Source organism: Aricia agestis, chromosome 10 (assembly GCF_905147365.1).
Source record: "Aricia agestis chromosome 10, ilAriAges1.1, whole genome shotgun sequence".
Lineage (NCBI taxonomy): Eukaryota > Metazoa > Arthropoda > Insecta > Lepidoptera > Lycaenidae > Aricia > Aricia agestis.
Window position 1 is genome coordinate 17,351,281 of NC_056415.1, and position 16,729 is coordinate 17,368,009.

Genomic DNA, 16,729 nt, shown 5'->3' on the forward strand with positions numbered 1-16,729 from the left:
TGTCAGCGCAACACCGCTTCGCCAGCTAACGATTCGATCAGCGTAGTGTCCGCACCGCTACAGCATGCTGCAGACTTCTGAGCAGCTGTCTATTCCGGGCGCGTATGTGTTCCGCCCAAACAGGACTGCAGATTTTGGTAGATGGCGATTCAGGGCCATGGCCATCTTCTTCAGTTTTAGTGCCGATCGACGAAAATGAGGAGTAAAGATCCATTCAGTATCCAGGACCAAACCCAAGTACTGCATTTCAGCGCCGATTGGCACACTCTCCTCCACAGCTCTGCGATGCGCAGTGATGCTTCCACGGGGGCCGGGCGGTGCTTCCGTGGCCCACAGAAAAACATAGCCTACGTCTTTTTAACTGCGACTCACAGCCCCAACGCTTCTATAAGCGCCACAACCTAAGACTCACCGACTCTCGACAGGAATATTGTCTTCTCAAACATGTCTCCGTTGGCCAGCATGTATGTGTCGTCTGGATAGCAAACCAAACGTAGCCTACGGAGATGGGCCGCTCGCAGGATGCATCATGCAATGGTAGGCGATGTTCCACAGAACAAGGCCAAGAACAGACTCCTACCAGATCAGACCTGAGACCACCTCAAAGTCATTAGACTTTGAAGTGGTCTGGTCTTAAAAAAAAGTATTAACTTTTAGGCAGTTTAAGGGTCTCACCTCTTTAAGGATTTTAAGGATACACTCCCATACAACAAAAATGTGATTTTATTGACCATTAACTATATCAATAACGGATACACGTAGGCACTTGAAATATTCACAAAATAATTAATTGTTTTTGTTCTTAAATGAACATTTAAGGGGCTCCCATAAAAACATTATTTTTTGCCTATCTTTGCTTTATTTAAATCCTTCGTGCGCGAGTCCGACTCGCACTTGGCTGACTTTTTTATTTAGAAGGGTGCCACTTTTGGTTTTCGTACCACCTGAAAATTTGACTAGGACCGGCACTGGTCCTCACCCTTAAGCGGCCGGAATAACTGTACTTGTACTCTGTACCTATTTCATTTTGACCGCGCGCTTGATAGGGGGCGCTAGGGTAATATTTGCACACGGGCGCCACATGAACTAGAGACGGCCCTGCTTCTCAGTAAGAATTTTCAGTGACTTACACTTAGCACACTGAAAATAATGATATAGGTATGATCGCTGCAATAAAATCTATAGAATACATTTGACTTTGTGTGCTTTCTTTAGGTAGGCAGGAGTTTAGCTGAGTTTTAATTTGAAAATTCCCATAATATTATAATAATATTATACAAAGGCTAAAGAATTAACCCATCAAGCTCGAGCACCGGTGATCGCGATAACAATATAATACAATAGCATTACCGAGAATCCCCGATCAAAGGATTAAGTTAGATTTCCTTTTTAAGAATTTATTCCAGTATTTCCATCCTTTGGAGCTCCGAGCACATTCAAATCTGCTTAGACCTAGTGTTTTAAAAACGGACTATCCATTGTCTAACTAGACGATAAGGTAATTTTTAAGATCTACTATTATTTATTACTAGTTATCCACAAAATAAATAAAAAAATATTGCTAATAAAATTATCAAGGAGAAAAAAAAACTGCACTGAATCCTTATCATTTATAAGAGCAATATAAACTAAAACTATGTTGCTAATGTTTTGACAAAATTAGTTTTTTTTCTTGTGAAATCTCGGGAAAAAAATAGAAACATTGTGATAGTGTGTATACTTTTACTACTCGTGTAGCTATCACCATACATTTTATTACTAGCCCTACATTTTACTTAACCTACCTACCGTGATGACAAGCAGTATATTTTTTTCTTTCTGATGGTCTATGTCTTTTTATCCTACTAATACCATTTTGTACTGAATTTTTTTCTAAATAACTGTTCAACAGGTGTTTAAAACTTTTGTAGTAAGACCGACAGATTTCGAGTGTCATTTGATTAATTATTATATTAATCCTAAAAATCACTTCTGAACATAAAATAAATTATATATTTTATCTCAGCTTCCTTTTGGAAGTCGGTTAAAAACAATAGCATAAGACAGCATAATCAACTTCCATCTCTCAGTCATCAAAATTGATGTTTCCGATGATCCGATTCCGATGATTACCAAAAACTATTTACTTAATAAAACACAATAATTTAGTATACCTAATAAATCGCGGGTAACACTGCGGGGCACAGCTAGTGCTTAATCAAAGTAAACCCATTCCAGTAGTTTCGGACTTAGGAGTCAACTCAATCCATACAATATAATATTATTATTTTTTTTTTAATGAAATAAGGGGGCAAACGAGCAAACGGGTCACCTGATGGAAAGCAACTTCCGTCGCCCATGGACACTCGCAGCATCAGAAGAGCTGCAAGTGCGTTGCCGACCTTTTAAGAGGGAATAGGGTAATAGTGGAGGGTAGGGAAGGGAAGGGAAGGGAATAGTTGAGGGTAGGGAAGGGAATAGGGTAGGGGTTAAGGGATTGGGCCTCCGGTAAACTCACTCACTCGGCGAAACACAGCGCAAGCGCTGTTTCACGCCGGTTTTCTGTGAGAACGTGGTATTTATCCGGTCGAGCCGGCCCATTCGTGCCGAAGCATGGCTCTCCCACGTATAAAATTATAAATGCGAACATGAAAAGTATTTCATCCCGGAAAATTTTACGGTCCCAGACCCCAGTGCGATCAATGATTTTGGCGCAACGGACTTCATCTAACGGTCAATCGTCATCTAAATAGTACAAACTAACGGAAATAAAAATATATTTTTCTTAAAAATTTACATTTCAATGACACATGAGATATCATTGAAATGTAATTTTTTAAGATACGTCTTTTAAGACATGTTTTCTTTGGAACCATTCGTAATCAGCTACTAGCTGGCAGTTTAGCAGTTGCAAACTACTTCTTAGTGACCTTGTGTCAAGCGCCACTAATCCAAGTCATGTCCTAATTACCTACGTTATGATATTATAATAATTACTGGCTTCAGCACACGAAGATTTATGTAATCCTTTTTTAGTACAATAAACGCCTGGACCTTATAATACTATACTAGTTTTTATGTTGATGACTTTTTCTAGTGTATTGTGTTTATTATCTAATATCTAGCATACAATACTAAAGTATTGAAAAGTTGTAAATATTGTTACGAATAATGAATATTCATTAAGGTACGAGATATTATTAAATAATAATTATTGTGTTTATGATTTTTGTTTAAATCCTTTCAGTCGTTAGTCAGTGTGCTGAAGTAGCTGAAACTAGTAACTGCTAATTGTTACCCATTAGTTACTTTGGGATAAAAATAAAAATTGTAGTAAGCTAACTTTGTTTCAGTACGATAAAAACCTTCTACAGCTCATTTCTTTATATTATTTGCACGAACTAATGTGCAAATGTCGGGAAAGGTTTAGAATAATAATCGGCCAAGTGCAAGTCGGACTCGCGCACGAAGGGTTCCGTACCATTATATCATAGCAAAATTAGACCAAAATTTGTGTTTTTTGTAAGGGAGCCCCTCTTAATTTTCTATTTAATTTTAATATTACAAACATCAAAGTACTCATAAAACTAAGAATTGTATGAAAAATTCAAGTATCTACCTGTTGCTATTATTGTATTATTGATATAGAGCAAAAAAGGCAATAAATCACGTTTGTTGTAGGAGAGCCACCCCTAAATATTTATTTTATTTTATTTTTATTATTTTTTGTTATAGCAGCAACAGATATACACAATCTGTGAAAATTTTAACACTCTAGCTATTACCGTTCTTGAGTTACAGCCTGGAGACATACAGACAGACGGACAGATGGACAGACATCGAAGTCTTAGTAATAGGGTCCCGTTTTTACCCTTTGGGTACGGAACCCTAAAAATTACATTTTTATTAAATTCTGTACATAATATTATTCAAAATAATATTTAATTCATAGCACCATGTAGTAACCTCTGCACATCAGACTCCTCCAAATTCACCAGTCGCACCGTGTCCTTCCAAAGTTTGACTCGTACATCATCATCATAAGCGATTTCCTTTGCTCTTCTAACTGAACAATTTTTAAAATACTCTCCAGTGGTCTTGCTCGCCTCCTTATCTAATGCAGCATGAAGCGCAGTTTGGGCGCCCTGCCAGGATGTCTTGGCGAGGTAATTAGCCACCAACGTGGCAACTATACCCAACTTACCACAATACGTATTGAATATAGGAGTTCCAACTACACCCGGGTCTACTGTGTTGACGATCACGTTCTGTCCCTTCAATCTCTTTGCCAGTTCCACTGTAAACATCGACAGACAGAGCTTACTGTTGCAGTATAGTCTGAGAGCTGACCAGTAGTTCAATTTGTTCATATTATCAAAGTCTAGGATACCGACGTAGTGTAATATCGATGCGGTGTTAAGAATCTTAGCGGGCTCCTCTGGAGTACCACTTTTTCTTAATAGAGGTAGCAGGAGCATCGTCAGGAGGAACGCGCCGTAGTAGTTCACAGCCATCGTGAAATTGTACCCGTCCTTCGTCAGCAGCTGATCCCCGAACCCCGTGCCGGCGTTGTTCATCAGAATGTCCAGCCTCTCCTCGCTCTCCAGAATGTCTTTCGCGAATATTCGCACTGATTCCATCGATTGTAAATCTAGGAACTTAAAGACGACGTTTTCGTTGTCACTTTTCTTAACGATGATCTTCAGAGCTCTTTCCCCCTCTTCTACGAAAGGACAGGCGACTATGACTCGAGCTCCTCTATCAGCTAAATCCGTCGCTATCTCCAAGCCCATGCCGGAAGTTCCTCCGGTCACCAGCGTAGTCCTCCCCTCCAGCCTCCTGTTCGAGCGACAGTACTCATTGTTCCTCTTCTCCCGGTAACCTAGGAATAGCACCACTATTACGAGCAACAGAAAGTACACTATCATGGTCCCCGTTTGACAGTTAACTGACAAAGTTTTTAATAAATTATGCTAATATAGATTTAAACGTGTTTCAGACGGAGTATGCATAATAAATGTGTTGCGATATCGAATTCAATTGTTGATATATAGGGACCTCTACGTGAGGTACAGTCGCGACCATATTTTGTACTCATCAAGGGTTAAAACCATTGATCGTTAGTAAATTAAACGTTTTCTGTGCGCATTGTCAATCACATCATTGGCCATTGAAGCCTAATTTTGCACTTCGTACATGTGAAAAGGTCAGCACGAATGTAAAATATTTAATATGTAGTGTGTGTTATAATTCTCTGTAATTGCATATTGTAAATTCAGCGATATTTGTAACGCGGCGAGTTAACTCCTGCGAGAGTCAGTCGTCTGCCCATCGCCTACCTAACTTGTTGTGCGAATAAAGTAATTCAGCTCATCCAGTATTTAATTTGAAGACCCCAGCCTTTGTACACTAAATTGGTGACCCCAACGAAGAACTACCGAAGAAAGTTTGTAGTAAAGGGAATCAGTGTAAATAGTGACATTGGCTGTGGGATAATTTTTTTTTTTTTTTTGGAGATCGAATTCCACGCGGCGACAGGAAGTTAGCGTGACGCAATAGAAGAACGCGCGTGGCACGTGGCGAGTACAACGGCAGGCGGCTCATCAGCTCATTGGCCGGTCGACTCATCGGCTTAATCAAAGAAGAAAAATGAGTAAAGCCTCAGCATCAGACATGGAGTTTAAGGAAGAGGCGTCAACCGCGGCGTTGGCATCGATAAGCGTGTCCACCAAGCTACCAGAATTTTGGACAGACTTGCCAAGGCTATGGTTCGCACAATTCGAGTCTGTAATGGCCCCACAGAAGCAGGGTGAAGAGACCAAATTCAACTTGGTCATATCAAAGCTGGGAAAAGAGGCCATTCAGCAGGTCAGCGACCTCGTTATGTCACCACCCGCCCAGGACAAGTATACGGCGCTTAAGGAGAGACTGCTGCAGGTTTATGAAGAGAGTGCTGAAAGACAAATGCAGAAGTTGGTGTCGGAGCTGGAGTTGGGTTCGCAAAGACCCTCCCAGTTTTTAAGGCGCATGAAGGATCTGGGTCGCAGCGCACAAATTTCGGACAACACACTTAAGAGCCTGTGGTTGTCGAAGATGCCGTCATCAGTTCGAGCAGTCATGGCGGTTTGTGAAGATCAGTCTCTGGACAAGCTGGCGGCCATGGCAGATAAGATTACTGAATACACCAACGTCGGAGATGTGGCAGCCGTGTCATGCAAGAAGGCAGCAGATGGACAGCCGGACGAGCAGATGAGCAGATTGGAGCTGGAGGTTGCAGCGCTCCGCGCCGAACTGAGGAGTCGCGGGTGCTCTAGGAGGAACGACAGACCGACTGACTTCAGGAGAAGATCGACATCGCGGCCGCGAAGAGTACCTGGGGACCCGGACTGGCTGTGCCGTTTTCACTTTCGGTACAGATCGAGGGCCAGCCGCTGCGAGCAACCCTGCGCGTGGCGAGCTAAGCAGTCGGGAAACTAGACGGAGTACATGCGGGCTCGGTGGACGGATGTACTCAAGGTCAGGTAACCAAAAGCCATCGTTTATTGATTAAAGATAATGTAACGAAATATAGTTTTTTGATCGACACAGGCGCTAACATTTCCGTAATTCCAAAGTGGTGGCCTATCGAAAAAGTCGATCTAAAGTTGTATGCTGCTAATGACAGCGAAATTAAATGTTATGGAATATGTAATTTAGAGTTATCGTTAGGCCTAAGACGGTCATTTAAATGGCCTTTTGTTGTATGTGATGTAAAACAGCCGATAATAGGTGCCGATTTTTTGAAGAATTTTAAATTAAATGTAGATTTGTGTAATAATAAGTTAATTGATACAGTTACCAGCATAAATGTCTGTGGAATTAAAAGTATAAATTTTGTCGGCACTATTAAAAGCATAAATAGCACCCATCCTTACGCGGATTTACTGGAACAATTTCAGGACATCACGCGACCGCCAGCCTTCAAGGATGTCCCAGAGCGTTCCGTGTATCATCACATCGAGACTAGTGGACCACCTGTCCACGCGCGTGCCAGGAGGTTACCGGCCGACAGGTACGATAGGGTTAAAAAAGAATTCCAGTTGATGCAAGAACTAGGCATATGTAGACCTTCAAATAGTGAGTGGGCCAGTCCTTTACATATTGTACCTAAGAAGGATGGTGGTATCCGACCCTGCGGAGACTATAGGATGTTAAACGCAATCACAAAGCCAGATCGTTATCCGATACCTAGAGTACAAGATTTTACTTATGGGTTACATAATAAGAATTTTTTTTCAAAATTAGATATTTGTAGAGCTTATCATTTTATAGGAATTAATCCAGATGACATTAAAAAAACAGCCATTATTACGCCATTTGGCCTTTTTGAATTTCCAAGAATGACGTTTGGCCTGCGTAACGCGGCACAAACATTTCAAAGATTTATCAATAATACAGTTTTATCTGGCATAGAACAATTGAATTAATGACTGTACATGGTGCAAAGGTCAGTCAGTCGTGTTCGGGTACATAGATGACGTCATAGTAGGATCGGATAACCCCGATATACATAGAGAACATTTGCGTTTAATATTTGAAAGGTTGAGTAAATATAAAATGTCTATTAATTTAAGTAAATGTGTTTTTGGACAGTCCTCTATAGAATTTTTAGGCTATTTAGTTTCAGAAAAAGGTATAAGTCCGATGCCGGAAAAAGTTAAAGCTATCGAGTCATACCCGAAACCGGAGACAATAGAACAATTACGTAGATTTTTGGGCATGTTAAATCTTTACAGAAATCACGTAGTGGCAGAAAAATTAAAAGACCTGTAAGATTCTTGGATGGTAACTAGGTTAATGGTGCATTGGCATTTTTGTTAGCAAGTAAGTACGCGAAGGTTGCGTAATGTCATCTCAGCACGTATTAATTATTATAAGACGTTAAGTTAGGAATATTTGCATTCACTTTATTTCAAATCTCAGCTCAACAAGTTAGTTATATATAATAAATATATAAATTTGATTATCAGCTCAGTGCACAAAGTTTTAAGTTATCAGTTTAAGAGCCCATATGACCCTAACTTGACTACATACATTAACCTAGATCTCAAAATCTGTAAGGTCTAAAAAACTGATTTTTTGACACAAGTAACTTCAGTTCATAAAGATTAAATGCTCAAGACGAAAACACGATTACTCAAAAAATGCTCGATAGTTTCTTTTTTACAAAAAACCTTGTTTTAGACACATTTTTGCTTGGATCTTCGAAGTTTGCTGTCTTTTCTTTAATATTTTTTAATATCTAAAAAGGTATTGATAAAACCTAAATTTGCTCAAAACACTTTTTTCATAATCATTATAGTTCGTCTTTTATTCAAGTAAAACTAACTCGGCGATGATTCCGCGCCGTCCTTCTTCACCTGGCATATGAAAGACGGGCGTGAGTGTGAAGAGAGAAGGACGATGTTTGATTTTTAGAGTCAGGTGAGCTCTTAACTCAGTTTTACAGCATCAAACGTCAAATTTTGTAATTTAGCAAAATGGGAAAAACATATTCGGTTGAAAAGAAAGATGAAGAAATTGTTATCGCTCAAAACGGAGCGAATCACGCAACAGCATCTAATACTAATTTTAAATTGGAAGTGTTGAGACTTGAGCATCACGGTGACTGTTATGGCAGTCATCCTTTTTGTGTTTTGTGCTATTTTAATATACAAAGTTTGTGTTACACGTGCAAGGAAGATGTTAAGGAAGGAATTAAATTGTAATCAGGGTACAGATTTAAGTGTATTTTCACTACATAAGCTCCCAAATGTTAATGTTTGCTAAATTCAAAATTTTTTTCTTTGTTATTTGTCAATTATGTAAATAATTTTTTTTTAGAAGGGGGTGTATGTAGTGTGTGTTATAATTCTCGGTAATTGCATATTGTAAATTCAGCGATATTTGTAACGCGGCGAGTTAACTCCTGCGAGAGTCAGTCGTCTGCCCATCGCCTACCTAACATTGTTATACATGTCATTTACTAAGAACTCACCTACCAACTTAGATTAGATATCAAATTCAAAAACAACAGCGCCAAAACTACTGAACCGATTGTAATGAAATTTTGTACACAGATAGTCTAAAGCCTGAGAAAGGACATAGGCTACTTCTTACTGGAAAAAGGGGTTGTAAGGGGGTGTTTATGCATAAATTTGTTCAAATTAAGTTAGTTCCAAAAACTGGAACAGATGGCGCCAATAGTCGCCTAGATCGCGCTATCGCTTGCTCATATGTATTTCTATAAGAGGTGGTACCATATATAGATAATATTTTGATTCTTTCGATTGTTATACATGTGATTAAATAACTCACGTACCAACATAGAGATCAGAAACAACAGTCTACCAATAATAAATTACTAAATAGTTTATGGCATATTTGTATTGGCTATTGGGCAAAGCTAAAGTTGTGTAATGCATTATGCAGCTAAGTTGTGTAACGCTAAATAAGCTTTAAAAGGTATAAAAAAGTTTAATTAAAAAAAAATCATATTATGTGCACACTACACGGCTGTTTTGGGTATTTTGATTTAAGGGGTACCAGGGTTTTAAAAAGCTTTTGACACCAATTTTATTAACACCGCGCGCTATAAACTGAAGTCCACGCGGACGAAGTCGCGGGCAACAGCTAGTCTGTAATATCTTCGAAAATATTTATTTAAATCATATTATGCTGTAACAGGCCATGATATAGATCTTAATGTATTTAATTGAAAAAGGATTATTGCCGTATTGGTTAAAATCGCTTCGAAAATTAGCCATTATTTGAAGTTAAAAGTAAATGACAAAAAAAATTTATTGTGGGATATCCATAAGAGATATACCACAGCGGAGTTTTCTGTAGACCTTTTATAAGTTTTAAAGATTAAAGGGAACAAAGGGACATGAGGGAAAAAAGGCGACTTTGTTTTATAATATTTAGTGATGATGTTTTGTTGACATATTTTGATAATTAAAAATACAATTATTATCACATAATATGTATTAGCAGAAGCAAGTAATTTTGAATGCACTTCCGAAAATGAGGAGGTATTAATTATGATTACGGTATGTAAAAAAAATAATATTTACTTTAAAATTAACTTTATTTGTATGAAAATACAATTATACAAATTAGCTTAGGGAATAACAGGACGTTACAACAGTTTGTAAAACAATTACAACAGTTTATAAAACATATTTTATTTAATTTTATTTAGAATTTTTTTTTCATGTTGATTAAATTTTTGGTAAACGAATATTCGGTGGATCACATAAATCTTTATACAATAACAGTGTGAAAACACCTCGTTTATCTTAAGACATGGAAAACAATGACGAACTTAATGAACTTGAACAAAATACAAAACATTCGAAAATTGATAATATCATTTTAACGCATAACAATAATTTAAATAGTAGAGTTCGGTCTAAAAATCCGAAATCCGTGACCCAAATAATTTTTCGCTTGTATTTATAGTAAATATTTAAATAACATTAACTAGACTAATAAATTAATAAATAATAAGTAACATTTTACAACTAGTATTATCATAGAGAAGTTTTAATAATATCATCTAGAATCTATTGTCTGTTCGTTACAGAATTTATGGCGAATTTTCATGATATTTATTAACTAACGATGGATAACATAAAATTAACCGACTCTGTCCTCAAAAAGTCTTTAAATCATATTTAAGGAACTTTAGCATCATAGTTAGCATTAACTAACGGAATAAAAAAAGTTCCCACAAACTATCTTAGTAAAAAACATTTATAAATACTTTTTTTTTAATTTTATCCGTCACTACTACCTACTAAACACAGACTTAATTGCTTATTAAAAATTAAAAAATATGAATATGTATTTGAATTTAATTACCACTATAAAGAATATTTAAAATATTATGATAATGAATGCGCTGTAACTTGGTGAAAATTCCTGTTTTACAGTAATAATATTATATACACTTTTCATGCACTTATTACACTTTTATCAATTTATTTTATTACAATTACGTCTCACACGACCGGTTTCGATACTTGATGATCATTTTATCGAAACCGGTCGTGTGAAACATAATTATTGTAATAAAATAAATTAATAAAAGTGGAATAAATACATAAAATGTGTACCTAAGTATATTATTACTGTGAGAATATATAAATAGCCTAAATATATTATGAGTAATAAATATTATCATAAGAAAAAACAAGCATGTACACCGTAATAACTTGTACACGAAAAAATAAATAATAAAAAAATAAATAAAGGCCTAGAAAATGCCTATCTACTTTTAGCCAAAGATGTTGCAAGAGCAGAAACTAATCTGCCTTCGCAACGCCGATTGCCTTGGAACTAGGTAATTGCTGCCAGCAAAGCTTATTCTACAGATCCTACAGAATAAATAATAGGCAATGATCAGTTTAATCTAGATATTAATAAATAACATTAACTTACTATTTTGGATCAACAACAACATCCCTCAGGCAAATCACGGAAGCTAGGTTTAGTTTCAAAGAACTCTGATGCTATGGCACCCGAAAACAACAGAAAATATTTTTACAAACACATTTTAGTTGCCAATCGCTCTTTACCTTTACAAGATCTCTGTAGGATACAATCCCTACGTTTTCAGAAATGCTCAACTAAACATTTTGATCTTTCATGTTCATAACCTACAGTTTCAACCTCTGTTCGAAATAAAAATTTAGTAAAAATTAAAAACCTAGGATATAAAACCAGGCGATTTTCTGTCCCACTTTTAACATTGTAAAAATCACTGTTTCTTTACTTTTAAAATTCAGCAAGTGAGCGAGAGGTGCACGTTTCCTGTCCCGCTCTACTTTTTAGGGGAGTCCGAGGGTGTGAGCGAGAGGCGGCGAATGTTCGGCTTGTCGTACTCCTCCATGGACATGCCCCGGGACATGCGGCGCTCGACCCCGGGGGGCGGCAGTGACGTCAGCAGACCCTGGCCCTGGCAGAACAGCAGCAGCGCCTGCGCCACCTTTGCTGGCTGCAGAGGAAAAAAATTAGTCGCAATTTATGGTTAAGGTAACTCGTACACCATATCTATACTTATACTTATCTATACTTTATCTATACTCTATACTAATATTATAAAGCGGAAGAGTTTGTTAGTTTGTTTGTTTGTTTGAACGCGCTAATCTCAGGAACTACTGGTCCGATTTGAAAAATTCTTTCAGTGTTAGATAGTCCATTTATCGAGGAAGGCTATAGGCTATATTTTAGATAGTCCATTTATCGAGGAAGGCTATAGGCTATATTCCTATTTTATATTAATGACATTCCCATTATGACTAATTATAAATTAACATTATTTGCTGACGATATAACATTGCTATTTACATTCAATAATAAAACAGACGTGAACAAAATCGAAAATGACATTAATTTAGTACTTCATCTTATAATTCAATGGCTTACATCAAATAATTTAAAAATTAATATTAACAAAACAAAATATATACAATTTACAAACTATAGTAAAAAACCATTACAATTAAAATTACAATATAAAAATGAAATTATAGAACGAGTAGATGAAAACATATTTTTGGGTATACAAATGGATAAATATTGCAACTGGCATGCACACGTAAACAAAGTCTGTTCTAAACTAAACAGATTTGTATAATATGTTTTGAGAAGACTTGCGTGGACAGTAAGTGCTCAGACTGCAATTATGGCCTATCACGGATACGTCTCGTCAATCCTTCGCTATGGACTAGTAATTTGGGGAAATTCAAACCAAATAAATAAAGCATTTATAGTCCAAAAAAAATGTCTCCGAGGCATAGCAAGGGTTCCACCATATGAATCGTGTAGGAATTTATTCAAACAATATAATATAATGACCTTACCGAGCATGTATATTTTAGAAATATTCAAATTTGTAAGTAACAACAAGCATATCTTTACTCAATTAGTAGATCAGGTACCGGCGAAATTTTTTAGAAACTCGAATAGGTTAATCATAAACAAAAAACCAAAGACGAGTGTTTTCTTAAATAATGCTTATGCAATATGTGTAAAGATTTATAACAAGGTACCTGCACACATAAAATCAATGACAACAACTAGCTCATTAAGGGAATTAAAAAATATATTAATACAGAAAGCATATTACGACATCAAAGAATTTCTTAATAATAAGTACTAATTAAATTTTATTTATGACATTTAAAGCCCTATTTTAACTTCTTTGACATTATATTTTGCTTAATTGTATTTATATTTTGACATGATATATTGACTATTATTGAAATTGATATTACTTTGTAATGAAACTGACATAATATAAAATTATTTAGATTATGCTGTATAATATTATGTTTTCTAATGTATAAGTAGTTAGATAAGTAGTTGGTTTAGTTTTAAGGTTATATTGGCATGCGCTAACTTTGACATTATTTTAGATTATTTGACTTTCTTAACTTAATTTTGACATTTGTAATAATGAGAAATTACTTAGAATATCTTACTTACTAATGAATGATAATAATTACTTATAAATTGTCTGTCGTAAAAATGTATGAAAAACTTAATAATTTCATTGCACGCCATTGTTATGGCAGAATGTTAGAACCATAAGAATTATTAAGACCTTTATATCAACAACATTCTGGCAATAAAGACATTTGATTTGATTTGATTTGATTTGATTTAATTTAACACACTACGACTAATAGGAGCAAGGAAATAGAGGAAAATGTGGAAAAAACGGGGGGAAATTATTTGAAAGGGCTTATTTGAACGCGCTAATCTCAGGAACTACTGGTCCGATTTGAAAAATTCTTTCAGTGTTAAATAGCCCAGTTATCGAGAAAGGCTATAGATTACATTTATTACGCTAAGACTAATAGGTACGAAGAAATAGAGGAAAATGTGAAAAAAACGGGAGAAATTATTTGAAAGGGCTTATTTGAACGCGCTAATCTCAGGAACTACTGGTCCGATTTAAAAAATTCTTTCAGTGTTAGATAGCCCAGTTATCGAGAAAGGTTATAGGTTATATTTTATTACGCTGAGTCTAATAGGAGCCAAGAAATAGAGGAAAATGTGGAAAAAAACGGGGGAAATTATTTGAAAGGGCTTATTTGAACATGCTAATCTCAGGAACTACTGGTTTGATTTGGAAAATTATTTCAGTGTTAGATAGCCCAGTTATCGAGAAAGGCTATAGATTACATTTATTACGCTAAGACTAATAGGTGCGAAGAAATAGAGGAAAATGTGAAAAAAACGGGAGAAATTATTTGAAAGGGCTTATTTGAACGCGCTAATCTCAGGAACTACTGGTCCGATTTAAAAAATTCTTTCAGTGTTAGATAGCCCAGTTATCGAGAAAGGTTATAGGTTATATTTTATTACGCTGAGTCTAATAGGAGCCAAGAAATAGAGGAAAATGTGGAAAAAAACGGGGGAAATTATTTAATAGTGCTTATCTCACAAATTACTAGAGCATTTTTTCTGTTATTTGGATCATATAAGAAGAAGACCACGTGAAGGATCATAGGCTTTTTTTGTGGACTTATTTTTCTGTGAAATATCTTATTTACGCGGGCGAAGCCGCGCGGAACGTCTATCTATACTATAATATTATAAAGCGGAAGAGTTTGTTAGTTTGTTTGTTTGTTTGTTTGTTTTTTGTTTGTTTGTTTGTTTGAACGCGCTAATCTCAGGAACTACTGGTCCGATTTGAAAAATTCTTTCAGTGTTAGATAGTCCATTTATCGAGGAAGGCTATAGACTATATTTTATCATACTACGACTAATAGGAGCAAGGAAATAGAGGAAAATGTGGAAAAAACGGGGGGAAATTATTTGAAAGGGCTTATTTGAACGCGCTAATCTCAGGAACTACTGGTCCGATTTGAAAAATTCTTTCAGTGTTAAATAGGCCAGTTATTGAGGAAGGCTATAGGCTACATTTTATTACGCTAAGACTAATAGGTGCGAAGAAATAGAGGAAAATGTGAAAAAAACGGGAGAAATTATTTGAAAGGGCTTATTTGAACGCGCTAATCTCAGGAACTACTGGTCCGATTTAAAAAAATATTTCAGTGTTAGATAGCACAGTTATCGAGAAAGGCTATAAACTATATTTTATTACGCTAAGACTAATAGGAGCCAAGAAATAGAGGAACATGTGGAAAAAACGGGGGAAATTATTTAAAAGGGCTTATCTCACGAACTACTAGAGCATTTTTTCTGTTATTTGGATCAGATAAGAAGTAGACCACGTGAAGGATCATAGGCTTTTTTTGTGGACTAATTTTTCTGTGAAATATCTAATTTACGCGGGCGAAGCCGCGCGGAACGTCTATCTATACTAATATTATAATTCTGCAGAGTTTGTTAGTTTGTTTGTTTGAACGCGCTAATCTCAGAAACTACTGGTCCGATTTGAAAAATTCTTTCAGTGTTAGATAGCCCATTTATCGAGGAAGGCTATAGGCTATATTTTATCACGCTAAGACTAATAGAAGCGAAGAAATAGAGGAAAATGTGGAAAAAACGGGGGAAATTATTTGAAAGGGCTTATTTGAACGCGCTAATCTCAGGAACTACTGGTCCGATTTGAAAAATTATTTCAGTGTTAGATAGCCCATTGATTAAGGAAGGCTATAGGCTATATTTTATCACGCCAAGACTAAAAGGAGCGAAGAAATAGAGGAAAATGTGGAAAAAACGGGGGAAATTAAATGAAGGGGCTTATTTGAACGCGCTAATCTCAGGAACTACTGGTCCGATTTGAAAAATTCTTTCAGTGCTAGATAGCCCATTTGTTGGAAAAGTTTATAGGTTATATTTTATCACACTAAGACTAATAGGAGCGAAGAAATAGAGGAAAATGTGGAAAAAACGGGGGGAAATTATTTGAGAGGGCTTATTTGAACGCGCTAATATCAGGAAGTACTGGTCCGATTTGAAAAATTCTTTCAGTGTTAGATAGCCTATTTATTGAGGAAGGCCATAAGCTATTTTTTATCATTCTAAGACTAAAAGGAGCGAAGAAATAGAGGAAAATGTGGAAAAAACGGGGGAAATTATATGAAATTGCTTATTATCTTAATGGAGCATTTTTTATGTTATTTGGCAAAATATGAAGAATAGACCACGTTAAGGGACATAGGCTATTTTTTTGTGGAAAAATGTACGGTCGCATGAAATTCCTAAATTACGCAAGCGAAGCCGCGCGGAACATCTATATATAATAAAATTGTTGGAAAGTCAATTCTGTACATTGAATATTTTTGTACAATAAATAATACTTTGGACGTGATCTCCTATGCAAACGCGGACGAAGTCGCGGGCAACAGCTAGTAGATAATAAAATCGTAGGAAAATCAATTCTGGACATTGAATATTTTTGTACAATAAATAATACTTGGAACGTGATCTACAATGCTAACGCGGACGAAGTCGCGGGCAACAGCTAGTAGATAATAAAATCGTAGGAAAATCAATTCTGGACATTGAATATTTTTGTACAATAAATAATACTTGGAACGTGACCTACAATGCGAACGCGTACGAAGTCGCGGGCAACAGCTAGTAGATAATAAAATCGTAGGAAAATCAATTCTGGACATTGAATATTTTTGTACAATAAATAATACTTGGAACGAGATCTACAATGCTAACGCGGACGAAGTCGCGGGCAACAGCTAGTTATTAATATTATAAAGCGGTTCAAGAGTTTGTTTGTTTGTTTAAACTC

The 16,729-nt window shown here is 36.2% G+C and overlaps 3 protein-coding genes across 13 annotated transcripts in view; 1 reads left to right on the forward strand and 2 right to left on the reverse strand.

Annotated features, from left to right (window-relative positions):
• The window catches only part of LOC121730839 (uncharacterized protein ZK1073.1), a 43,711-nt gene that overhangs the window by 4,596 nt on the left and 22,386 nt on the right, over nt 1-16,729 (reverse strand). For 10 of the 11 annotated variants that reach the window (XM_042120028.1, XM_042120027.1, XM_042120023.1 and 7 more), the window contains one exon: nt 11,245-11,998. In XM_042120028.1, the coding sequence (XP_041975962.1) occupies nt 11,825-11,998 (174 nt within the window). In that variant the 3' untranslated portion in view covers nt 11,245-11,824. Of the gene's footprint in view, nt 1-11,244; nt 11,999-16,729 lie in introns of those variants that run through there. The other variant, XR_006036153.1, reaches the window with a different exon arrangement.
• Nucleotides 3,901-5,057, reverse strand: LOC121730840 (retinol dehydrogenase 12-like). The gene has a single exon (XM_042120031.1). It carries the CDS (start codon nt 4,905-4,907, stop codon nt 3,921-3,923), a length of 987 nt encoding a protein of 328 aa, XP_041975965.1. The 5' UTR covers nt 4,908-5,057; the 3' UTR covers nt 3,901-3,920.
• Nucleotides 5,599-7,063, forward strand: LOC121730842. Its single transcript, XM_042120033.1, has 2 exons — nt 5,599-6,500; nt 6,918-7,063. The coding sequence occupies exon 1, from the start codon at nt 5,629-5,631 to the stop codon at nt 6,454-6,456; it is 828 nt and encodes a 275-aa protein (XP_041975967.1). The 5' UTR covers nt 5,599-5,628; the 3' UTR covers nt 6,457-6,500; nt 6,918-7,063.